The 26,858-nt window shown below is 41.5% G+C and overlaps 2 protein-coding genes across 9 annotated transcripts in view; both read right to left on the bottom strand.

The window, feature by feature from the left end:
- IL18R1 (interleukin 18 receptor 1) overlaps positions 1–15,281 on the bottom strand; it is a 37,927-nt gene extending 22,646 nt beyond the window's left edge. For 2 of the 5 annotated variants that reach the window (XM_040454107.1, XM_040454109.1), the window contains exons 1-5: positions 12,557–15,281; positions 8,043–8,150; positions 6,657–6,742; positions 4,478–4,852; positions 2,478–2,721 (exon numbers count right to left, since the gene is read on the bottom strand). In XM_040454107.1, the coding sequence (XP_040310041.1) occupies positions 2,478–2,721; positions 4,478–4,580 (347 nt within the window). In that variant the 5' untranslated portion in view covers positions 4,581–4,852; positions 6,657–6,742; positions 8,043–8,150; positions 12,557–15,281. The remainder of the gene's footprint in view (positions 1–2,477; positions 2,722–4,477; positions 4,853–6,656; positions 6,743–8,042; positions 8,151–12,556) is intronic. The other 3 variants (XM_040454110.1, XM_040454111.1, XM_040454108.1) reach the window with 2 other exon arrangements.
- A 3,702-nt stretch (positions 15,282–18,983) lies between these two features.
- The window catches only part of IL1RL1 (interleukin 1 receptor like 1), a 70,183-nt gene continuing 62,308 nt past the window's right edge, over positions 18,984–26,858 (bottom strand). For 3 of the 4 annotated variants that reach the window (XM_040454103.1, XM_040454102.1, XM_040454101.1), the window contains exons 9-11: positions 23,842–23,988; positions 22,669–22,836; positions 18,984–19,978 (exon numbers count right to left, since the gene is read on the bottom strand). In XM_040454103.1, coding sequence (XP_040310037.1) covers positions 19,593–19,978; positions 22,669–22,836; positions 23,842–23,988 — 701 coding nt within the window. In that variant the 3' untranslated portion in view covers positions 18,984–19,592. The remainder of the gene's footprint in view (positions 19,979–22,668; positions 22,837–23,841; positions 23,989–26,858) is intronic. The other variant, XM_040454104.1, reaches the window with a different exon arrangement.

The following is a 26,858-nucleotide window of genomic DNA, read 5'->3' as shown; positions in this document are numbered from 1 at the left end:
TAGAGCTACCTGGCCCTTGAGATGGATTCGGAATCCCGTTGGTATCATCTTCTTCTCAAGTGTGTCTACTGTTTCCCCTACTTCAGCCCCACTGAGCTGAACAGAGACCTATTTCCAGATATTTCTATCCCGTCACTTACGAGGAAGATAGTGCATGCATATTTCCATCTTATCAGGCCATGTTGTTTTCTACCTCTGCAATGCTCAATTCCTAACACTCAGGAAGTCCCGACTGGTGGAATGCTTCCGTGTCCCCGCCACCACACTGTGAGTGCCAGAAAACAGGCAGATGCCGGCCTTGCTAGAGGAACTCAAAGGATGGTGTGAAGCTGAGGCCAACTGACCCAAAGCTGTGATCATCTGTGTTCTCATACAAGGCCATCCCTTCCTGGTTGCGGAGCTACTTCTGCCACACAGGAAGGGACTTGAAAAGCTCTGGGCCATTCTTCTGAAGCCCCTTACCAAGCCAAGCTTGCTGTTTGTCAATCCAGAACATGATTGAGACATGATTTGCATGTGCTTTTTTCCTCTGTCTTCATGTCCTCCCCTCTACCACTGAAAACCCCCTCTCTCCTGTGTCCCCTCCCTTCTTGGTGGATTTTCCCCCTTAACATTTTATCTGACTTTAGGATTAAAGTATCAGTCTCCAGAAGCATTTGATTACTAGCAGAAGACTCCCTAGAAATGAAAGGATTATGGTTCTAAGGGGGGTGGGGTGGGGAGGAGGATTCCAGGGATGGAATCTGGTCTTTGAAGGATTCCACACAAAATTCCAAAGGCTCACTCACGCATGTGCACACACACACACACACACACACACACACACACACACATCCCTCTGAGGCAAACCAGTGCACCATATTTGAAAAAGCCCCCATCTTCAATGCCTCTAGGTGTCCAAACAACCTGTGTGGGTTCCCATTTATTTTCAAAACGATTGTCGAGGCTGTTCCTCATACCATCACTTTTGTCTCATGTTATTCGTCAGCCTCAAATACCCTTTAATGTTCGTCACCACAGCCCCTGAGTCACCTCATTGTTCCTGGCCTCTTGCACCCTCTTCCTGGTTCTCCACACGTCTCTGACAGCCTATCCGTTGGACTATTCCAATTTTCCTTCCTAACCCAGGCTGTGTTCCCCACCTTCCATATCAGAAAGACAGTTAATGCTTTCCCTCCCTGTCTCCAAGCGACATTTGTAGGTAACTGTCTCTTCCCCTCCATGTGCTCCTTCTGTCCAGTCTGGAATGCTTCCTTCCATCATGCCTTTATTCCGTCAGGATTAAGGAGATTTTTTTTTTACCCCATTTGTGAATATTCATTCTACGTTAGTGTGAGAAGACGCAGTTGTGATCCATTTCTGGAATCATCTCTCTTAAAGGGTCACATAAAATCCACTGCTGGTCAAAACAAACAACAGAAAGAGTTCTCAAATGTTCTCTCTGACTCCTGGGAGTTCCTATGCATAAAAACAAACCCAAATGACCTCATTTTGTGTAAAACCACAGGAGCGATAACAAGGTTTCACTGTGATATCTCACTGCGCTCTCAACAGCACTGTTGACGATGATCGGGACCCACCCCAGAAATCGACTACATCTGCCAGCACACCACCACGACTCACCTGGCCCTGAGCTATCTTCCACAGGTCAGTCTCACATCTCCATAGAAACATACGTATACATACACACCTACGCAAGTACGCACACTACATCACAAATGTGCCAGATGAACACTATGTCACCGACACTACTAATCCATCACATAGAGCCCTGCTTGTCCAAGTTACTCCTTCCCACCTCACCAAATACTGTATAAAGAGAACCCAGCTCAGTGATAATCACTGACGCAGCGGTTGCTCTCATTTCATAGAACTTAGGACTCTTGATGAGGAGCGTCCTGGCGTAGACTGGAGCGGTCTGGCCTGCAAAGGCTGTGCAAAGCCCTTTCCGCACTGCCTTTCCCCCTGCCGCTGGCTGTGATTGGCTGCAAAACCCACACACTCGTCATGAACACTACTGCCTTGTCCCCAACAGACCCCGAAACACTGAACTAGGATGTGTCTGTATCAATTCCAATCCCTCTCCTCAGCCTGCGGATATCACCCAGGAAGCTGAGGCCACCCCCTTCACTGCATGTTCATTATGGAGCTTCACCAATTAGTCGATTTGGCCAGCAACTCTAGACAACAGGAACAGTTGAGTTTTAAAATGAATTTCATCTGATACCTACTTACCTTTGGTAAGGATCCCCTGAAAGAAGTATTAAGGGAATCTTTCATTAAGATCATTAAGAAGATAGACACAAGGGCAATATTTAATTTAATTTTCCAATGATGAAGTATTGATCGCATGCTGGAAGAAGAGTAGGGGGGAATAAATGCATGGATCATTCTTTCAGACTGCTGTATATGTGACTGGCTGAGCTAAGTCTAGGGGTGCTACGAAACATACTAACACAAAGAGAAGCTATACTCACCCCATTTGGAAAAAGTAAGATCCACTGTCCTCCAACTCAACTGGCCAAAACTCCAAAACATAATCGTGCAAAGTAATTCTGGGGGAACTGCTTGAGTTTAGCTCAATGCGTCCATGTGATCCACTGCTCTTGTACCATTTTATGGTGTTTTTTTCACTATCGTGCTCAGATGCTGATGAGCAGTATCTCAGATAGAAAAATTCCCCTTCCACTGCAGTGATGCTATGACGTGAAATACATGTTTCTTCATAAGATTAGCAAAGGAAAAGGAAAAAAAAAACACAGGTAAATTTTGTCTTTCCAAATGCATTAGGAGAATAAGCCAGGTTAGTAAGAAAATTGTAAGCAATCTCAGTCTGGTGGGTTCTCTTATCTTAGGGTCAATTTTTCCAACATCAGGGCACTTTCGGGACGTAAAGGAAGACAACGTTTCCAACGGATTTTCCCAAACAGGACGGTACCAAAACTTAACCTATCATAACTGAAAGACAGATAAATGTAGTGTAAGCTTTTCAAAGAAAACGCTACACATTACAATTTCCTTGTAAGGAAAGCCACAGAAGTCACAATGTTGCCACATCTACGCCCAAACACCCCTAGCTGGGGAGTCTCCGTAGAAATGAAAACCAGAAACCTGGAGGTCTTAGAGTTCATCATCTGCCTCAGCAGAAGTGTCACCTCGCCTGTTCTCAACCAGCCTACCTAACCATTTCCTGGGCAGACAGAGAGGGATGGTTAAGGGGCTCCTATGTAGCTTAGAGCGTGTGTGAGTTCATTATCTCTCCAGGTTACCACACAGATCATCAAGAATTGATTAATATAATATCACTCCAAATCCAGGTATATGTCACTTCCCTCCTTGAGTGCTTTTGCAAGCTGTCTCTTTCTCTCTCCCTGCCTCCCTCCCTTCCGCTTTCCCAACTAACCCAGATACTCTAGCTTTGGAAATTTATCTAATTCTGTCAGCTAACAGAGTCATCATTCCTGTCCTTTTGAATTTGTGATAGTTCAAAGTCAGCCCTCATGGACCCTTTCCATATCCTGTTTTCCAGTGGCTGCTGGGTGCCCTTTTACTTTATTGAAGTATAATTAACATATAATAATATCAGGTGCACAACATATTGATTCAACAATTCTATACGTTACTCAGTATTCACCATGGTAACTGTGGCCACCGTCACCATACAATGTTATTAAAAATATTATTGACCATACTTTCTATGCTGTACTTTCCATCCCCGTGACTTACTTATTTATTTTTATTTTATAAATCATAGTTTATTTCTGTGCTTAAAAGAAATATTTTATATATCATACATTGAAATAATTATGCTTAATAATACTTTCTATGTTTAAAATAAATATTCTATATATCATATATTGAAATACTTACATATTTTATATATTTTAGTATAATTTTATATAGTTTAATTTATGAATTATAGTTTATTTCAGTTATTTTATAACTGGAAGTTGTAATCCCCTTTTTCTATTTCACTCAGAGCCCCACCTTCCCTCGGGCAACCACCAATTTCTTCTCTGTATTCAAGAGTCTGGATCCGTTTGTTTGCCCATTTGTTTTGTTTTTTAGATTCCACATATAAGTGAAATTATATGGTATTTGTCTTTCTCTGTCTGACTTATTTCGCTTAGGATAACATCCTTTAGGTCCACCCATGTTGTCACAAATGGCAAGATCTCATTCTTTTTTGTGAATGAGTAATATTTCATCACATGTTCCCACACTAATTCATATGCCCACAAACAGGATTAACTGAATTTTGAGAATGAGAATCCTTAAATTAACTAGAGCACTTCACGGAAGGCATGGAGAAAATGCCTCCTCCATACTTAGGGTCTATTTCTCAAAGCAGTTGTTTGGTTTTAATTCGATGTTGTTAACCACAATGTAAAGAGGAAGTGGCTCAAATGGTAGACGTATTCTTTGAAAACATGGATGTCAAATCTACCTCAAAGTACAAGTGTTACTGAACACCAACCTTGTGTTTGGTGGTTGTTATAGAAGCCCCATTTTACATTTCGGTCCTTCAACGCAGAAGGTGTGATACAGGTGTAAGTGTTAGTGTTAGCTTCAATTGACATCCGAAAGGATGGTATGTCCAAAACGATGTAATTTATTCTCCTGTTTTAGAAGTACGACACACATAAAGCCGTACAATATGTGCTCTTCTGTGCCTGGATTCTTTCTTACATCATCTTGTCTATGATAGGCATCCATGTTGCTGCATGTAGCAGTGATCTGTTTTGTCTCATAGTTACGCAGTATCCATGCCGTATCCAGTTGTGTTTGTATATGATAATTTAGCCATTCTCGTGGTGTTAAACATATGGATTATTTCCAGATTTTGGCCAGTCTTTAAAAAAACCCAGAAACTTCCATAAACATCTGTGCCTGTGTTGTGATAGACATATCCACCATTTCTTTTTGGGAGGAGTAATCCTTTGAAGAACGCTAACCTGGATTACATTCTTTCCAGGGGTAGATGGTTGGAGTTGGAAGTTCACACTCTCCTGGCAACTAATGGCTTCAGCTACCTAATCCTATGCTTAACACTAAAGACCTTGTTGATTAGAAATGGTTTTTGGGGGCGCCTGGGTGGTTCAGTTGGTTGAACGTCTGACTTCCGCTCAGGCCATGATCTCGCGGTCCGTGAGTTCGAGCCCCGTGTTGGGCTCTGTGCTGACAGCTCAGAGCCTGGAGCCTGCTTCAGATTCTGTCTCCCATTCTCTCTCTCTGCCCCATCTCTGCTCTGTCTCTGTCTTTCAAAAATGAATAAACATTAAAAAAAATAAAGAAATGGTTTTTGGTTGAAAAAAATGACTGGAGTTCAAGCTGTGCAGACTGCCCAGGCAGGTACTCACTCCCATTCTTACATGAACAGAGAGTAAGAATCCAACAGCATCAACAACCTAGACCCTTTGGAATGATATCTGTGTTTGGAATTGTCTTGAGTTTGGACAGTAAATAGGGTGCTGTCACTCAACTTCTACTAGGTTAAATGAAACCTCATGTAGAATACTGTCATACTTGCCTAGATTAAAGCCTTTATGAAGGTTCTCTGAAAGGACAAAGAGCTGGGACCTTAGTAAACTTACAGAATGGGCTGTCTGGCTGTTTCTGAGCCTGAAACATGTTTCATTGTAATTTGGGAGCAAGGTTAGTTATTAGTATGTCTACAGAGGAAGGTGCCCATGATGCACACTTTTCTGCACCTTGCTTTTTCACTCAGCAGTTTCTAACAGAGGATTCCATATCAAAAGGAGCAGATCTACCTCCTTCAACATCTGGATAGTATTGCACTGTATGGATCTCAATAAAAATGGACCCACTTTAAGTAAATATTAGACAGGAATTATTGGAAAGTATCAATTTGTTCTCTCTCGAGCAGTAATTCTCAGAGTTGGGGATATGGGCTAATATGCTTCCCTCTCCTAGATGACAGGTCAAGGCAAATCGGTATTGGCATTCCCACTTTCTCTTCCAAGGCATAAGGAGAACCTTGCTTATCGGTCACGTGTCTCTTCTCCAAAGGATCCTAATGAGACCCCAGAATCATTCTCGGTAAGTTTCCAAGTGATCACTGCTACTGCTAATCAGTTAAAATTGCTATCTGCCATCTGATATAAAGACTACATGTTTTCCCTAGTCTACACAGTCTTTCTTAGGTACTCCTTCTAACTCGAATATTTCCCTCAAGACCTGTAAAGTATTCCCCCTCACTGTCTTCATCACCTAAATAACAAGATGAACCTTGGCCTCCGCGTTGGCAGAAAAATAATGTGTATAAAACTTGCTAAATATCAACAATAAAGATGGGTGTGAACTCTTCAGTTTTCAATAACACAAAGCAGAGTTTCACCTCAGACAAATGTAATGTGTTTCCACACACGATCCTGCTCTCTCTACATAAACTTAGAGGACTAAATATTTCCTTTTCAGCAATCCCATATGATTCTTTACTTGATTCCATTTCTACGAACGTTTTATTCTCTATGCCAGGGACACGAATTGGTAACTCTCAAAGTAAAATTTAAAACCACTAATGTTAATAAATTCAGCATTTTAAGTAGCCACTTCCACATAAAAAAAAAGTGAAACCTTGCTCTTCCCTCTCAACTACCGATGAAGTATGTCCGTGAATGATTATAATTACTTACCTGAGGTGCTTGTAAACATAAGTGCCAAAAGTGTTAAGAGCAGTTCTCTATGACGCATATTTAGGATTCTGTTTCCAGTGGTTTCTCTGGAAAACAGAGCAAGATGGGTTCAGCCAAAACTTGCAAACAAAAGTATACCTGTCTCATGAAGGAGATTTTAAAACATCTTCTGGCATGCAAACTTTAAAAAAATCAGCACAGTAAGTTTCCATATCCCTTAATAGAGTCACCAAGTGTTCTCAGAACTTTCAGCCATATAGAATTCATCACATTTCAAGGCAGGAAAAATTCCTAATAATGCAATTTTCTAATACAAGAGAGTCTGCTGTACAGAAAATCTACTATTCTATGAAAGAACATTCTGTGAAGTGCCAAGATATGTATGGCAGGTCTACTCATGTAGGGGTGTGTGTGTGTGTGTGTGTGTGTGTGTGTGTGTTCTTTTTTTTCTCATCACACCAAAATGCTCATTGTGATCTTCATGTGTGGCTTGAAATTTTAAATATCCATCTTTCTTCATCAGAACTAAGTTCTTGATAAGTTAGGAATTAAGTCTGTTTTGTCCATTATTATATCACTAACATCCCAGCACACAGTCGTACAATGCTTAGTACATAGTAAGGACTAATGCTCATTCCGGAGGAACAGGTGTACGGATGTGTGCATGCATGTGTCTATACACACATGCCCACGTGTGTTTATTTTAGGGAAACAGAGACAAAGCAAGAGTTTCCTACACTCCAAATGCCTAATCTACATTGGGTCAATGAACTCAAATCTGTGTTGAATTTCAGTCGTACTCTAACCCATCTTTTGTCCTGTGAATTACAATTTTAGAGAGTAGGACAGGGGAAAGGGGCAGCAGGGCTCTTACACCTGGGTTGGCATCTCCAGCTGAGACTCGACCAGCTGTACAACCTCGGGCAAGTTACTTAAAAGTCTCAGAGCCTAGCTGCTCATTACCAAAGTGGAGATGATAAGAAGGCCTATGACCAAAATTACTGAGTGATAGAATGAGCTAATGTTTGCCAAGGCTTTCTGAATGCATAGTGGCCTCTCAGTCCCAAATAATTCTCTTATTAACTGCCATGCACCTCCCATACTTAAAAAAGAAGAAAAACAGTTAACGTCCAAATCCTGGATGAAGTTTAAGGGCTATGCAGTCAGACCATTTACATCAATCTTTATGAATAACATCACAAAGCAAAGCATCTGATGTAATTTCCAAGAGATAATAATCAGTCACGTAAAGGGTTAAGTAGGTATGGAAAGTACCAAGTGTTCAAAATAACTAAATTAGAATATTTCTATGGTTCTATGGTTTGAAATCAATCCCCCACCTACACTCACACACACGTATTTATTATTAACTATCTATTCTCTTACCTTGGATAGAATGAAACGTGTTGTTTCCTCTGGTGAAGGTTGACACAGCCTTATAAAGGGCACTGCTATTTTTTCTTGGTTTTGGTTTTTGTTAATTTTCAAGGTCTACTGAGAGATAAAGTTATTAAGAAATAATCTAGCATTCTGATGAGTTAACTCTGAGTTTCAATATGAATCATGTTAAGATCCCAGTATACAAATTAGCTGATATTTGCACTGCTCTGTGTATGTAAACATAAAAATTTTATTGTGCTTTTCTGGATTTAAAAGATTAAGATATTAAATAATAGAACTCATTACCAAAAGAAAAGCTATTCTGGAAATGTCACATTTGGTACCATGTGTGATGTTGATTTTTTTTTTTTTTTGCCTTTCCATAATATTTGAATTTCTTTCTTCTTTCTTTCTTCCTTCCTTTTTGCTTTCCTTCCTTGCTTCTCTCCTTTCTTTAAAAAATTTTTTTTTCTGATTTCTAAAGTATTATATGCCCAATAGGGGGCATTTATAAAATGAAGATTGAAAAGAAGAAAATAATCTCAATATGCAAAATAATTTAACATGTTTCCTTGTGCTTTTTCTACATATTTTTTCAACTAATTAGGATTATGTTTAAAAAGTTTCATATCCTGCATTTTCTACTCATTAAATGAGCACCTTCCTGTGTCACAAAAATGTCTTTGCTACCATCATCTTAATTGCTACATATATTCCTTGATACGAGTCTAATTATAATTTATAAGATATATTTGATTACAAAATAACCCCATGGCCATCTTCTCATGTCAGACGATATGTATCAGTTTTTGGAGCCCGGCCTCTGGGGCCAGACTGGCTGGATTTGAACCCTCATCCTACTCTTTATCAGATGAATAATTAATTAAAGAGTCCTGCCTTTCCTATGTGTTGACAGCATAGTTATAAGTATGGGCCCTCTGTGCAAGCACTCTGTGGAAATCTAACAGTATCACTGCTCAGGAAGTGCAAATATATGCAAGCACACACACACACACACACACACACACACACACCACTCTCTCCTCTTCCGTTGTGTTTTATTTTTCCATTCATAGCACTTATTGCTAACGGATACACTTTATTTTATGTTTGTTTATTATCTGCTGAATTAACACACACATTAGATTCATTAACTATATACAGTTGGGCATCTTAGGTGATCACCTGATCCACTGTTACACCCACACAATCTTACTTTTGAAATGCTTCTTAAATCATGACATCTTGGAAAATATGGTTTTTTTTTTAATATATGAAATTTATTGTCAAATTGGTTTCCATACAACACCCAGTGCTCATCCCAAAAGGTGCCCTCCTCAGTACCCATCACCCACCCTCCCCTCCCTCCCACCCCCATCAACCCTCAGTTTGTTCTCAGTTTTTAACAGTCTCTTATGCTTTGGCTCTCTCCCACTCTAACCTCTTTTTTTTTTTTTCTTCCCCTCCCCCATGGGTTTCTGTTAAGTTTCTCAGGATCCACATAAGAGTGAAACCATATGGTATCTGTCTTTCTCTGTATGGCTTATTTCACTTAGCATCACACTCTCCAGTTCCATCCACGTTGCTACAAAAGGCCATATTTCATTTTTTCTCATTGCCACGTAGTATTCCATTGTGTATATAAACCACAATTTCTTTATCCATTCATCAGTTGATGGACATTTAGGCTCTTTCCATAATTTGGCTATTGTTGAGAGTGCTGCTATAAACATTGGGGTACAAGTGCCCCTATGCATCAGTACTCCTGTATCCCTTGGATAAATTCCTAGCAGTGCTATTGCTGGGTCATAGGGTAGGTCTATTTTTAATTTTCTGAGGAACCTCCACACTGCTTGGAAAATATGTTTTAACAGTGAATGTGAAATCTACCTTGAGCTTAAAAAAATGATAATAATAATGCCTGGGTCCCCACCCAGACACCTGAGGTACAGCCTAGGCTTCCTGATTGCTAAACATCATCCAGGTGATTCTAATATGCAGCCAAGGTAGAAAGACACTAATCTAGGGGCCTATTTGTATACTTAAAAGTAAATTTAATAGATCACAAATATACACATTTAACGATAATATTTATTATTTAAGACATTAAGTATCTGTGCATATATAGGTATGTGTATATAAGTGAGTTATCTATGTACACACACAGACATACACACACAAAGAATACTCACAAATTTCCCCTAAATCACCAAATGGAATGAAGTTTTCTCTAAACGAAAAAGGTTCTCTTCTAAAAATTGTGTGACTTAGAGTGAGGATACAGACACAAGCCAACTGTTCTCTCTGAACCCAGTGTAGTACTATCCAGGGCCCCTGCAGAGTGTCTGAATGTTCATTCCTGAGTCTCTGGTTCTGTCCAACTGCCCTGTTTATAGACCCCACCCTGAGCAAAGTGACCATTCTCTAGAAAAAAATAATAATAGTTCACAGAATTTCTGCTGAGGAAGCTGAGACTGGACCAGGTGAATAGGTCCAGATTGTAGAAAGTTACACTGACCCACATAAATAGATGTAGATTGCTTCCGTGAAAATCACCCTTATTAGCAAAACATAATTGAGTACCTCCTAAGATAAGCTGCCTTGATGAAAATCTTAACACCAGTGATTTTTAAAATAACTGTTTCTCTACAGTGTTCAATGCCTAAGTGTTTCACTCAGCCTTCAACATGACAAAACCACCAAATGCAAAGAGGAAAAAGCGATCTTGGACATAAAACACACACGTGCACACGTGCGTGCACATCCACGCTTCCACTCCAAGGAAAGCAGCATTTATGTTGAACGAGGGTTGCCCTGTGCAGGGCCAGGAGCATCATTCCCATGCACAGACACCTGCTGTGATCCTTCTGCTTCCCCCACCTCCACCTGTGCCTGTGCCAGTCCTGCTACTTGAACCCTTCCTGCTTCTAACTGTCGGCTCCCTGAATTCTAACAGCCTGGCTCAATGGTTGCCTTCTCAAGGAAGCTCTCCAATGGCTGGTGCCCCAGACACCTGCACACTTGTACGCACTGCATTCCCATTACTCCTGATTCATCCCCGCTCCCTGGGACTTCCTTGAGGCCAGAGACCCTGTCTTTCCGTGTTCCCACACCACTTGCTCAGAGCCTTTATATGTTTTTGTGCCGGTGGGAGGGGGGAGCAGTCATACCATCCCAGAACCTGCATAAACCCAGCTTCTCCCAAATCTACACCCTCCCAAACCATCCAAGGACCTTGGGTTGAGATGTGTGCCCCAGATCCCAGCGTTGCACAGCACCAAATGAGTGTTGGGGGAGGTTCCCAAGAATAGACCAAGGGAAGGGGGTGAAATTCATACAATCACCTCAGGTGTCTATATCTGCCTGGGATTGCCCAGTCATTAATTTGTCTCATAACTGCAGTGCGATTTGCTCGGGGTTCTCACTCCTGGAGGCACCTCGAATTAAAGGCTAACGTTTTGGAATCAGAGAAATTTTGTTGTGAATCTGTGATCTATTACTTAGTAGCTGGATGCCCTTGGATAAATAACTAAACATCCCTGTGCTTTGGTTCTCCTCCTTTAATTAAGCATAATGATAGTGCCTACTTCATTTGGCCTACAGAAGAATAAATAAAAATAATGCATCTAAAAGTTTTCTACGCCATGTCAGACAAGAGCCTAATAAGTGAAAACTACCAAATATTGTAGCCATTTTCACTTTTTCAGGAAAAAATAATTGGGGAAGTTTTAACCTTTAAAATTATACTCTCAGGGAAAGTTGATGATTCTGTCTCACCAACTATTCGTGTGTGTGTGTGTGCATATATATGTGCGTGTATATGCAGACACATGCACATATATACTCCATATTTATATACATATCTGAATATATATATATATATATATATATATATATATATATACACTTCTTACATACGGTGACTCCTCACAAGTTTTTTTTTTTCATTTATGATGGTGCAAAAGAGATACACATTCCGTGGAAACCGTATCTGGAACCTTGAATCTGTATCTTCCCCCAGGCTAGTGTTACGCCCTAGGATCCTCTCTAGTCCCAACTCCTAGTGGGCCAGGGGTTCACGACAGTGAACAATAGATACACTTACAACCATTCTGTACCCAGGCAACCATTCTGTTTCTCACTTTCAGCACACTATCCGATCAACTGAATGAGATACTCAACAGTTTATTACGAATTAGGCATTGTGATAGAGGATTTTGCCCAGCTGTAGGCTACTGTATGTGTTCTGAGCACCTTCAAGATAGGCTGGGCTAAGCTATAATGTTCAAGAAATAGATTCATATTCCAGTGACTTAAGATATTTTCAGCTTAGGCTGGGTCTGTCAGGACTACCCTCATCCTAAGTGGAGGCAGACCTGTACACATAGTAGCATACATACTAAGCTGATCTTGTTTTCAGAACCCTGGCCCCAGGAGGCTGGGTCGCCCTTTGCCAGGCGGGCCGGCAGCAGAGGGGAGGGGGCAGGGGGTGAGGATGGCATCCGGGCGCCGCTTCTTACCTTCAGAGGGGAGTCCCCGAGGCTGGCGCGGGGGCGGCCGTCCCTCCTCCACCCTGGTGGCCTCAGCGACAGAGGCAGGAGTTCAAACAGCAGGTGAGAAACTGCAATCGCCGCCTCCCCAGCGCTGTGAAACACGAAAGGAAAGAGAGGAGCCGCAAGTGTGATTAAAGATATAAGGCAACTAGAGAAGGTTGGAGGAAAAAAAAAGGGGGGGGGGGGTACAAAAAAAAGCAGAAGAAAGAAAAAGCGTCAGGCAGCCGCCGCGAAGGCTGTAGGTGGGATGCTGCCCCTGCCCAGTGTCTGCAGTGCTGGAAGTCGGGCGCTGCTGGGTCCCGCAGAGTGTTCCAGGTCTGGGTTGCTCCAATCGAAGATGCTCCTGGTCGAGGCTTGTTCCCAGTGGGGGGGCTAAGGGATGGGGGGAATCCTCCCAGTCTGCGGTGCTCCTCTGAGGGGAGTACGCCCTGGCGCAGGCGTTCCGGCCCCGGAGTGCTCCTTGTCTGGGGCGCCCCTTCCAGCGTTCTTGGGGTTTCGGCTCCTCCACCTGGGCGCCCCGCCTCTGAGTTCCGGGAGTTGCTTGATCGCGGCGGCGACTGCACACAGCTGGAAAATCCCGCCTCGCCCTTGCACGGAGGTCAGCTGCGGTCCCCGGCGGGGCGCGGCGGGTCTCGGGAACTCTCGGCTGGTGGGCGGTGGCCGAGGGACCCGCAGTGCCCTGGGCGCTCGGTGCTGCATTTGCACACCCTACAGGCCGCGGAAAGGTTTGCACCAGAGTAAAGTCAACCCGCCCGTGGGGCAGAGGGGCGCCGTCTGTGGTCAAGGGGAAGGAGCCAGGGGTGGGGGCTGTAGACAGGAAAGAGGCCAAGTAACAGCTCCAAAATGACAGGACGGCTTCTAGAAGTTATCCAAGGTGAGGAGGAAGCCATTGTCTGAAGCACTGAAGCCTCAGATCTGTGCCGAGGCCTTCTGCCTGTGCTGGGGGTTGGGGCGGGGTGGGGGGGGGGGCGCGGTTCTCTCCTGGGAAGTAATGGAGAGGGGTCAGAGGTTGAACTGAAATTTTAGATTGTTTAGAACAAAAGAAGGGCAAAGGAGAACTTGTACTCCTAATTTTTTTGTTTTTTTGTTTTACTGTGGTAGAACTCAGGATACATTTTTAGACTGGTCTGTGGTAGGGTCTTTCCAAGAAAAGTGAAGAACGAAACCATGGCTGACAGGAAGAACGTTTAATGAGGCAGTGGTTTTCATCCTTTTTACTCGGTCAAAATAATTCATCATATAATAAAAGAGAATAATCATATAATTATCTCAAATGCAATAAGAACAAGCATCTGACAAAATTCAACAGGCTTTCTTCAAATAACACTAGGAATACTGAGAATAGAAAGAAACAGTCTTGATCTGATAAAGAATGTCTATAAGAAACCTGTAGGTAGTTTCATCATGAATACTGAAACACTTTGCTTTTTTTTTCTAAGATGGGGAACAAGATAAGGATGTTATCTTTCATCCGGGACAATCCTGTTGTAATAAGCAAAGAAATAAAAATAGAAGACATACAGATTGGAAATGAAGAGATAAAACTACTGTTTTTGACAGACGGTCGATTTTATGATCACCCTTTGAAATTCACAAAAGAGTTACTGGAAATAATAGGTGAGTTCAGCAAAACCATGGAATAAAAAGCCAATATACAAACTCAAGTGTAATTCTTTATACTAGTAATGGAAATTTGAAAAATGAAACTTGTTAATAATACCACGTATAATACCATAAAAATTAAATACCAGGGTATAAGTCCCTTGAAACATGTACAAATTGTCTACAATGGAATCTACAAAATACTGCCAAGAAAAATGAAAGACCTAAAAATTGGAAGATTGGAAAGAACTAAAAATTGTTAAGATATCTATTCTGCACAAACTGTGGAGTTTATATACTCTATACATTTTTGACTCTATACGTTATAGAGTCTATATATTTCATGCAATCCAAATCCTAGGAGGAATTTTCAAAGAAATCGAGAAACTGTTTCTACAATTTATGTGAAAATGCAAATGATCTAGAATAGTTGGAACAATCTTGGGGAGAAAAGAACAAAGACTTACACTGACTTGAAGGTTTACAATAAGGCAATACTAATCCTAACTGTGATATTTGCATGAACATATAAACAGAAAATAATAGAGAGTAGAGTAATAGACCCACACATTTACAGCCTATTGATTTTTGACCAGGGCACCATGTCAGTTCAATGGAGAAAGAAAATTTTTTCACAAGTGTTGCTGAAAAAATTGGGCATCTCTGTGGGGGAAAAAATGAAGCTTAACCCTCCCCTCATCCTATATACAAATATTAATTCACAGTGGACAATGTGATCATAGTGAACATAAAAGCTGGAACCATAAATACTTTGTGAAGATCCATAGGAGAATATCTCCATGATGTTGAGATAAAAACAAACAAGCAAACAAACAAACAAAAACAAACACAAACAAAAACTTAGGACACATAAAACACTAACCATATAAGAAAAATTGATCAGTTGGGTGTTATCAAAATTAAAAATGTCTGCCAATCAATGATTTCATTTAAAAAAAAGGAAGAGATAAGGAGGTAAGCCTGGAACAATTCTCACCTTACACCTATATGAAGAGGGATTTATATACAGAATATATTTTAAAAATTTCCACACATCAACAATATGAAGAGAAACAACACAATTTAAAAATGTGCATGGGGCGCCTGGGTGGCGCAGTCGGTTAAGCGTCCGACTTCAGCCAGGTCACGATCTTGCGGTCCGCGAGTTCGAGCCCCGCGTCAGGCTCTGGGCTGATGGCTTGGAGCCTGGAGCCTGTTTCCGATTCTGTGTCTCCCTCTCTCTCTGCCCCTCCCCCGTTCATGCTCTGTCTCTCTCTGTCCCAAAAATAAATAAAAACGTTGAAAAAAATTTTTTTAAATGTGCAGAAGACTTTACTTTCACTGAGCAATACATGAATCTTATTGGTGAATAAGGTCATGAAAAAGGTTCAACATCATTAATCATCAGGGAACTGCAAATTAAACCATAATGAGGTTCATTTGTCACCCACTGAAATAACTAAAAGGAAAAGAAGCCTGACAATACCAGTCATTGGTGAGGATTGACTCAATCATAAGAGCAGTCTCATACATAACCGTAGGAAACATAAAATGGTACAGTTTGCCAAGTTGACAGTTTCCAAAAAGGGACCAGTCCTAGGTATCGAGCTAAGAAAAATACAAACACAAGTCCACAAGAGTGTTCACAGTCTCCAGATCCACAGTACGTACAACATGAAACCACCCATGTGTCCACCAACAGGGATAGGTTAAACATACCGGGTACAGCCATGCAATGGAATACCGCTCAGTAATACAGAGGAACAAACAACTGACACATGCAAAACATCGATGAATCTTCAAAATGTTACATTGTGTGGAAGTAGGGAGTCACAATGCTGCGCGCCTAACTTTACTGGTAGAAATTTCAAGATCTGACAAAACGAATCCATAGAGACAGAAATCAGAACACTGCCTCTGAGGAGAGGGGTTGACTGGGAAATGGCAGGATGGAACGTCCGGGGGTGATGGAACTATTTCTATCTTGTTTGGGATGATAGCTACACAAGTATGCGTAATTGTCAAGACTCATCAAACTTAAAATCTTGCCTTTTATCGTATGCAAATTTGACTCAGGCAAGAGCAATTCTTTGTGTCTTTATAATTCGCCAGAATTTAAACCCGGGTCATAAGGTAGACACATCACTGGTTTGGGCTGTATTCATTGTATTTCACACTACCTTGTGTGGTACATGAAGCACTTGTCACTCTGATGGTACAGATGAAGGAAGCGAGAGAGGTCGGTGGTGCTGCTGGCAGGAGAATCCAGGCTTCTGGAAGTTCTGCGGTCTCTCTGTGAGCATAGGCTTGGAATCAGGCTATGAGAGCTGAGAAAGACCTCAGAGCTCTTCTTCTCCATCCTTAGTTTGCAGAAACCGAAGCTCAGATGACTTGGGAGGTGGTGTGTAAGTTTGGGAAAGGAAGCACTGCAGAAAAGAGCTCAGAGTTGCTCCTGGGGCCAGCCCTGTCTGGTTCTGTGAAGTGTTTCCCTTGGCCCTTCCCGTTCTAACCCCATAAGATAAGTAAGGAGTTTGCCTGATTCACCTGAATACCCCTCCAGGGCTCTTCCTCTCCCTGCCCTTCTCAAAGAGATACTCAGCTCATGTTCAGGAAATGTAAACATTGAATACTTGCAAAGCAGCATATAATACAGACAGTTAAAATATAGTTAAAAAGAAAGTGTATCAAAAACAGGGAAGAGATTATTATAAACTCCTTGTTGTGATATCCCATGTACGTACTTGCTGTAGAAAGAGCCCAAATTAGTCTCCATGCTGTCAAGTAGCTAATGCAAAGAGGTAAATAAAATCAGTTCCAAAATGCCCTGTGTCCATCCACCAAACAAATGTCTGTAAGTCCAGGTGGGTGGGGAATCAGGATTAAAGGCACATCTATTCCTGCTGGCGAGGGTGGAGAAGTATCCTTCAGAGGTGTTCATTGCGAGAGGACTTGGGAGTATCATCCACGTTTCAAAAAGCACAATGAGATGTTGCCATTTATTGAATTCTTCTCTGGTCCAAAGAGTCTTCTTCTACTTTTTGATTTGCACAAAAATACAAAGAGTTTGGTATGGTTTATTCTCATGCTACCTAAGGTAATTTTGGAGAAATTTTGGAGAAGTTGAGTAACTTACTCATAGTCACACAGCTGGTTGAGAGCAGAGGATAGATTGTTGATTCCAATTAGGTGATGTTGACCAATCATTTATAGGGCATCCTTCTCACAGGCTTTGTTTTTTTTTTTCTTTGTTTTGTTTTGTTTTTTACTAATTCAACGAAATCAGATGTCACCACAGAAAAGCACAATAGCCCACCAGCATAGGGAGAATCAGATTTAGCAAATAAAAATACAAGATTCGCAGCTAAATTTGAATTTCAGATCAATTTCATATGAAAATTCATTCTTGGAATTCAACTTTAACTGATGTCTTGTAATTTATCTGGTAACCTTAATCCAGGGAGTATAGATTCAGATTATAGGGTACATAGAAGGATGGGTCACTGCAGATCCTTTAGGCAACCTTCCAGAAATGTGATCTCTTTTCAAGCAAGGCTCAGTAAGGCATTGAGTGACAATGCAAAATTATACTTGCTGTCGAGGGTCTGGAGTGCAGTTTTCTTTTGTAGCTAAATCTGAAATCATACACGTTTTAAAGCAGCTCAGCTGAGGGTAAGATCTCCATCCACCTGTAAAATCTGAGCTCTGACAGGACTCCCAGCCTGAGAGGACACTGCTGAGTTCCGTATCCACTGATGGGCTCTGTGGCCCCTGAGACTATGTGAACCCCTTCAAGGAGTGGTCTTGACTGCATACCTTGACATCACTTTTGTCAAAGGGTTCTGTCAAAATGCTTTACTAATTTCATAGAAATGTTACAACAAACCAATTTCTCAAATTAAAAAATAAAAATAGGGGGGCGCCTGGGTGGCTCAGTCGGTTAAGCATCCAACTCTTGGTTTCGGCTCAGGTCATGATCTCACAGTTTGTGAGATCGAGCACCGCATTGGGCTCTGTGCTGACAGCTTGAAGCCTGCTTGGGATTCTTTGTCTCCCCCTCTCTCTCTACCGCTCCCCCCACTCTCTCTTTCTCTCTCTCTCTCTCTCAAAATAAATAAACAAACATTGTTTTAAGTTCAAAAATTGTAACTGGGAAATATAAAATATGCTGGTATGGTCATTGCAAAATTACTTATAATGATGGCTATTTAAACTCAACACAACTCAAATATACAACAATAACTAATTAGGCATGTCAGCTGTGGCACAACAGTGAAATAGAACTCTATGAATAGTTAAAATGTTAAAATTTAAGTGACATGTCAAGTGTTTTTATTATGATGTTAAGTAGAAAAAAATGTATAAACCCTACACACTGTGCGAGCTCAGCTATATTAACAGAACATTTAAGTACAAGTTAAAAATTTTTTAAATACAAATTTACCCAAATGTTTAAAAGTCATTATCTTAGGATGATGGATTTGTGGATAATACTCACTCTTTTCTTCTTTGATCTTTTCTGTTCTTCTGTAACTTTTAGAGTGAGAAAAAAATATTTCTTTTTTTTTTTTTAATTTTTTTTTCAACGTTTTTTATTTATTTTTGGGACAGAGAGAGACAGAGCATGAACGGGGGAGGGGCAGAGAGAGAGGGAGACACAGAATCGGAAACAGGCTCCAGGCTCGGAGCCATCAGCCCAGAGCCCGACTCGGGGCTCGAACTCACGGACCGCGAGATCGTGACCTGGCTGAAGTCGGACGCTTAACCGACTGCGCCACCCAGGCGCCCCAGAAAAAAATATTTCTAAGGAGAATAAAAATATATCAAAGCGACTTTAGAACTTCAAATACTGATTGTAATGGCAGTTGGGTAAGGGACCCCAATGGTATCTACAATATTGAGATGATAAAACTTAACACCCATTAAAATAAAATATAATAATTTTTGGTGGGTTGGAAACAAGACTTGCCGCTAATATTCTGCTTGTGGGAATCGGAGTGTTCTTCATGGTTACATGCAAATTTCGCTCTGATGCTTTTCGTTTGTTCAAAATGTAGGATATTGACAAGGAAAAAAGGGCAGGAGAACAAGAAAGGGAGAGAAAGATGGACAAAAGAATAGTGACAAGATCCTAGGTCTTATGGAGAAAGACCAGCAAAAGGAGAAAAGGAAGGAAATGTGGGGTGAAGAGAGGGGGAGTTAGGAGAAAAATTTCGGGGCATTTTGCATCCACCCAGAATCAGGAAAATGGAAGTAAAGTTGCTAGATGAAACCTGAGGCCTGAACACCCTCGACATGTCCCCATTTCTCCTGCCTCTGCTCCAGTGTCTGGCCCAGGGGCGTAATCCTGCCAGAAGGAATGCAGATCTAGGAAATCTGGTGCACCAGCCCATCAAAGCAAGCGCTACTGCCCCTGGGTACTCAGGGAAGCCCAAGTGGATGTCTTCCTTGAGGGTTTGTTTGGCACAGGCATGTGGTACCTCACGTGCTTCCAGAACTTGGAATTCAGGGACCGTTTGTTGGCCACATCATCTTCCTTCCACTTGATGGTACCTTGCATTTCCACGACGTGCTTGAGGGAATCTTGGAGCTCCCCAAACTGCATCCCTCCTGGCTTGCTCAGAGCCTCTAATTCTATAAGAATCACCTTGGAGTCATTCTGGATGAGGGCACTGTGCAAGGCGATCTCCTGCTCATAGGCAAACTCCCTGCAGTGAGTGATTTCAGGAGTCAGGATAAAAATGTGCCGCCTACTCTTCCGTATGTTGGTTTCCACTGAGGTGGCTGCATCTGGGGATAAAAGACATGGACCAGATTTCCTGTTGATGCATTTTTAAGTCTAATGCTTTGATCATAAATGTTCTGAACTTTAAAAAACTGTTATTGTTATAGCCTGCCATGAGATTCTGACACTGATCAATTCTTTATTCAGGAAAGTAGGAATGAGCTTGGATGGACAACTTGTGTTCATCTTCTCCTTCTCACTGTCAGAACATCAGTCCCAAAGCCTTCTTCCTTCCCAGGTAGAGGGGTCCTAACTAAAACAGAGTCCTTGGAGTTAAATGGGAATGTAGAGATATTTAGCAAGAGACTTAGAATTCAAGTTCATTAACTACATGTTGCCCTCTTCGAATATTAGCTTATGTGTTTAATAGGGCTTAGAACTTTAACTCTTAGGAACCCTTGCTTCTCTGAACTGATTCAAGCCTCTAGGGGAGTCCTGGATTCATGTCTTTCCCCAAGATCTCGGTTTTAGAAGCTGATTTGATCCAGACTAGAAAAATCTTAAGGAAGACCAGATCCCCTTATCAGGTTGGAGTTAATACAGCATCAACTCCAAGACGATAGCAGGTAACTTCTGGACAGACTTAGAAAGAACATGTAAAATACTCAGCTCTCACTGCAAGGAGGTAACAGCACGATCAAAGAAGCTTAACCACGAATGAAACCACTCAAGATATTCCTAGAGGCTGGCAGCTGAAAGACTGCCAATTCATGTAGTGGGAACTAGGGAAATAAATGTTAAATACTGCCAGGTAGAGACCTTATGTTGGTCAGGATCCCAACATAAAACTTGGCATACTCAAAGGACTGACTTAAGAGAGTTTAATCAAAGGTCAATTTATAAAAAATGTGGGCAGACCCAAGGGAAATCAATGAGAGATACCTCAGAACCCCCAACATTGGAAATAACACAGGAGGCATTACCACCCTCCAGGTATGAAGGGGAGGAAGCAGTTATGGAACCCTAATGAGTATGAAAGCAGCTATCAAGAGCCCTTGCTTTGGGAGAAAGGAGCCCAGCCACCCTGGCAACCTCACAAGATGCCTGTCTCTGACCTGCCCCCAGTGCTCCCTCTTGGCCAAACTCCGCGTGGAGCAGAAGGCAGGAGTGTGATGGATTCCATAATGACCAGCCACCCAGGGCCATTGGATGGAGTGGGATGCAGAGTGGACTTGAAGGAGCAAACAGAAGATACCTAGGAGGGGAAGAAATATACTGATGCAGGCAGTCATGATCTTTTTCTAAGGGAAGAGTGAAGTTTGGTGTTGTTTTGTTAGATCTGATTTTATTTTGGTTGAAGTAAGGTCAGAAGACTTCCCCTTGAGGGAGGGGAAGTAGGAAGTCTTCTCACATGAAAACCAGCACGATGCAGGCTACACGAGCTTGAGCATCAGCGAGCTGTCTGGAACGAGACGGAGCTACAAGTGAGGTCAACGCATCTCAGAAAGAAGAGATGAAGAGCTTGCAGCCAAGTGTAGCAGGTGCTGTGACATCACGAACGGATGGAATCCCTGCAGCTTCCTGTGCTGGTGTGTCACATGAAAAAGAACATTCGAGCACCATGACTTGCTCCTCTCGACTGGCCTGAGTAGCCAAAGGGAGAGTTGGAGGAGGGAGAAAGAATCCAGAGGAAACTTGGATTACATTTTCCTGAATTGTTCATTTTATAAGCCTCCCAAGCCATTATGGGGTGATTAACATTGCCCAAATAAATATTCCAGGACAAACCAGCTTCACCTTCCATGTATTCCTTTAAATCTATAGATGCTGAATCCCTCTTTTCAGTGGAAATGCCAGGTTAAGTTCACAGTCTACTAAGCATTTGCTTTATTGGAATTACCCTCATGATGCTCCTGCCTCATTCATATTCCACATGCTTCCTGGTCCCTGAGGAATTTGAGAAGGGCCTTAAGGAGGGTTCATGGGTGCTTGACATAAATGTAGAGAGACAAAGAGAACTGCTTCTGAAATGGCAGAATTACTCTCAAAGGTACATGGAATTGACTACACTTGATGAAACAGAAGACAGCTCTAGTTGTTGTGAGAATATACATCTGCAAATGTTTCCCCTATACAAGGAAAATCATAAAGACTCTGAGGCCTTTCAAATATTGTAGCCAATGCCTCTGGATATTAGAACACAATTCTTTGTTTTGTGAGTCCTCTTTCAATTCTTCTAGAGAGAACTAAGAAATGTCAGTTATGTTAGTGGTGGATGTGGGAAGTAAGTAGGGGCAGTGCTTTGCTAAATCCACCCCGCAAAGACAGCTTACTGTGTCTTCACGTCACTGACACTCCTGTGAAAACGTCACGATCGGTTTGGCTATGGGGGCAGGAGGAGCAAAGAGTAAGTATCTCATTCTTCCAGAGCAATACTTAAAAACCCTGGTTTTAAGGCATGGAATAATGATTGCAATTCCCTATCCAACACAGGGAGAAGACCACCTATCTCTTAGGGTTCTGATGAATGTGAATTTCTGTCCTTAATGTATTTTTTTAAGTTTATTTTATTTTGAGAGGGAGGAGGGGCAGTGAGAGAAGGAGAAAGAATCTCAGTCTCTGTCCGGCGCATAGCCTGAGGCGGGGTTGGATCCAGTGAAACATGGGCTCATGATGAGCCGAAATCAAGAGTTGGTCCTTTGACTGACTGAGCCACACAGGCGCCCCTGTCCTTGATGTATTTTGACAGCTTTACCTTCTCCAGGTAGCATATCTCTCCCGTAAATGCATAAGTTATAACCACATTTATTTTCCAGAACATCAGGCAGAATCTGGTAAACAAAATATCCCACAGCACTGGCCCTCTCAGGACTATTTGTATAGTTCCGCGGATAGATAACGTAAGCATCGTAGATCTTTCCATCTGAAAATGAGAACAAGAAAAGCAACTTTATTACTTGGTTCTCCAAATTTGACTCTCACTAGACATTCTTCACTCGATTTTATGGTTGGTGGTGACTGCATCCCACCCCCCAAAATATTCTGGAATCCAGAGATGGTGAGGACAATCTACTGCTACAGAAAGTCATCAGAAAATCAATCTTAATCCTAAAGTTCACCTCTTCACTGTCTCACACTGAATGAGAGAGAATAGGCAAGAGCCCGTCCAGTTTAGCTCATCACATCATATTGTCAAGTGTGAGTAATAATTTATTGAGAAATATTTACAGTCATGGATAACGAGTTCTTCTGCTGTTTGGGGCAGATCTCAATTTTATCTTTTGTTTTCTCCGTGCTTACCCAAGGAAACGGAAATGCTCAAGTAGAATTTTTTAAAGGATCTGCATTTCCCACAAATTGAATAATTATCCCGAATTGAGAGGACCATAGGGAAAATGTAAAATATATCTTCATTCAAAGGAAAGAATGGTGTTCTTGTTTAGCGGGGCACAATTGTATTCTTTCATGTGTCTACTTGTGTGCATAGATAAGACTCTTTATGGAATGGGCTTTCTGGCAAAATACACCCGCATTCTGATGGCCCCTTCTACACTGTTCACTTCTGGAAAACGGGAACAATTTTTTTTAAGTTTTAAATTCCATGAAGTTTCATCAATACACATTTTCCAAACTGTTTAAACCACTCTGGGCTTGGGGCAGATTCTGTTATTTAGTAGGAACAGCAATCCTGCTGGGGAGGAAACCTGAGGTGTTGAGATGAATCTCAGAACCATGAGAAGCAACAAAAAAGGATAGAAAATGGCCACTAAGTGAACTGAAAAAAAAAAAAAAAAAAAGGTCTACTCTGAATACATTTATCAGCAAAATCTGGATTTAGTCGACAGCTGTTAAGAGATCAACAGACAAGTAACCATCAGCCATTATGGATCTTTTTCTTTTGAAGGAAAATTTGAAACTCGCCACTTACCATTCCTACTTTTGTAAGGTCTAGCTATGTCTCTCCAGAGCAGAATAAACTCAATCCAGAACACTTTTAGCGTTATCACCATGATATTGATTAGCATTAACAAGATGCTAAATCCTGTCAGTATGTAGTAGGTACTTTGATCGTCAACTATTCAAAAGATAAAGGGAAGACAAAAATGATCACTATTGTTTCTAGAACAAGGTAAAATGAACAAATATATATGGATGCTGACCTCCATTGGGCATATGAGAGATTCATACAAAAGATGCTTCCCTGGAATTTTCATGGCTGCTTTAAGAATCAGTAAGTGAACATTTATGGAGCACCTACTCTGTGCAAGGCTAGGCATCGTAGGGGATTCTCAGAGCAAAAAAGGTGTCAAGGCCAATGTAAACTTAACTAAGATCGTAGGTAAAAGTGCGATTTTAGCTGGCAGAGGTTCTTAAGAGTGCTGGTTCCGTGCTGGACTGGGCAAGGAAGCTTTCCTGCAGGAGGAGGTCCCTGAAGAATACGTACATTTTAGAGAACTTTAAAAAGAAAAAAGAAAAATGTATTCCTGGCTACAGTGGATGCTGTGAGCCCGAGGGCAGAGATGTGGTGTGTGTGTGTTCTGAGGAACTGGAGTGATCCATTTTGGGGAGTTAGAGGCAGACACAGTAAGAAGGTTCTGACCAGACTTGAGATTCCTGTCAAGGTATTTTGTCTTTACTGTAAAGGTCACGGGAGCCCTTGATGAGTCTTGAGTGGAGTGTTAACAACAAAAGTGGTTTATAAGCAAGATTCATCCGAACATAGGGAAAGGTTTGTTTCTGTGGGAGAGGTTGTAGGAACTTAGAGTAAAATTGATGGGAAGCTTCTGTAATACTTGGCAGTTAGAGGTAAGGAGGGCTCAGACTCCTGTAAGAATGAGAAAGGAATGGATGCACCTGGTATTGGGGCATGAAAGAGAATGAATCAACAGGTCTTGGGGTCTTACTGCATCTGGGGCTGGGGGCACAAGAAAGCAGGGAAGAAACAAGAACCTTGTAAGTCACTAAAGCATCACTGACGGAGAAGTCAAACTACTGGGGTTTTAGGTTCTACACGCCCCTTACTTTTCTCATGGTGGACATCATTTAGCCACCGTTGAACTGGGTCCTGTACTCACTTCTGCACAAGGTGCATATGCAAGATGGTTCCCATTTTCAAGGCCTAGTCACAGCTACATACACATTGAACGCAAGAATTATACTTATTAATAGTATTCTTGGACGTTTTAGGTTTACTTCTCTCTTTGGAAGTAACTATCTTCTTACAAAGATCTTCTTTGAAAGATGAACGTGAGAAGGACCTCACATAAGATTTGACTCTTACAGTGTTCTCCCTGCATTTTCACGTGACGTCTCAAAGCATGGGTTCCTAGGCTTGCCATGGAAAATTTGCGACTTATCCATAGTCACAAATTCCTCCCTTGAAGGCTCATCGGCCTGCTGAGCATCCAGCACCATGAAATGAAGAACGGCCAAGGTGAAGTGATTCAAAACCAGGGAGCAGAGGGTGTTGCTGAAAATTGGCAGAGAGTTTACTGACTGCACTGTCATTAGTGTAAATGATAGACACTCCCTAAGTAAGGCATTTCGACAGGATTGTCCACACCCTGCCCCAGTTCACTCTCTCTAAAGGTCCTACCTAGACACACTCTGGGAGTGTGGAGGTTTTGGTGAAGTAAGTGTGCATGTGACCGGCTGCTTTCAACAGGAGGAAAGAAGTTAACCAAGTCAGTAAAGGAAGTTGAAGTCCCATACCTTCCTGTTAATGTAATGATTAAACACCAAATACTTTCTGAAGGTGTTTATAAACAGGAAAGCACCGTCTAAGTTGGAATCCTGGCTCTAACTAGAATATTTGGTAATGTATTCAACCTCCATTTGCTTCTGTTTCCTTCGCTGCAAAATTGGATGATAGTAACAGTCTCTTCTTCATGGAATATTGATCAAATAAATGAGAAATTAAATGGAAAATAAGTAGACAGGTTCAAAGGAAACAATGAATAAATGTGTACTACTATTCTTATGAGTATCAAATATTTATTTGATCACATTGAATAATATGGCAACATAAGCTTTTAGAGTTTTGGTTTTCTAAGCCTCAAGGCAGTGTTGTAATTTCTTTTATTCTGTGATTAGAAATAAAGGCATTCATTGTGACGAGCTACTGTAGCGACAGTTTTTGTTTAATTTACACAGTTGTCAAAACAGAGTGTATCCATGTTTTTTGTGGTTTTTTTTTTTTTTTAGATTTTATTTTTAAGTAATTTCTATACCCAACATGGAGTTCAAACTCATGACCCCAAGATCAAGTGTCACACGCTCCACCAACTAAGCCAGCCAGGCCCCCCCGCCAGAGTGTAACCATGTGAATTTGAAGAAAAACAAGGGAAACATAGAAAATACAAATAAACTAGAAGGAAAAAAGTCACCAAGTACATGTAACGTGAAAACAATTCCAATACACAGGTAATGAGAGAACATTCATAAAGTGACAATATAAGCTTCACGTGGGGATAATGATGCAATGGCAGTGTCAGGGTGGAGACTGCAGTTTCCCCTTTCCTTGGGGAACCAATGTGCCCACTACCATCACAACATTACCCTAACATGACGTCTTGACATTGTCCATATGTCCTGGGGTGACTCAGTTATAACTGAGAAAGCTGGAGACCCACGGAACTCAATAGCACTCAAAATCATCCAGGGAAGTCATGATTCTGTTTGGTAAAAAACTTACAAATTGGTGGTTGAAGTCTACATTAAAACAAAAATCCGAAGCACCACCTCAGGCAGAGACTTAGCACGAACATATCAAATTGGTGGCCTCCGTTTTCATCGCTCCCAACTTTTTTCCGTCAGGTTGTGCTTCTGTGTTTATCCGAATTAATCGGGGCCATATCCCACTTCGGGGTATAAACTGAGGGTTCAACTCTCCCTTTTGCTGTTTGACAAACACATTAAATAACTTCCATGTCGTTGTACATGGAA

This window comes from Herpailurus yagouaroundi, unplaced genomic scaffold, assembly GCF_014898765.1.
Source record: "Herpailurus yagouaroundi ecotype Mexico unplaced genomic scaffold, PumYag 210, whole genome shotgun sequence".
Taxonomy (NCBI): Eukaryota; Metazoa; Chordata; class Mammalia; order Carnivora; family Felidae; genus Herpailurus; species Herpailurus yagouaroundi.
The sequence above is the reverse complement of the archived record's forward strand: the minus strand, read 5'-3'. Positions and strand labels throughout refer to the sequence as shown.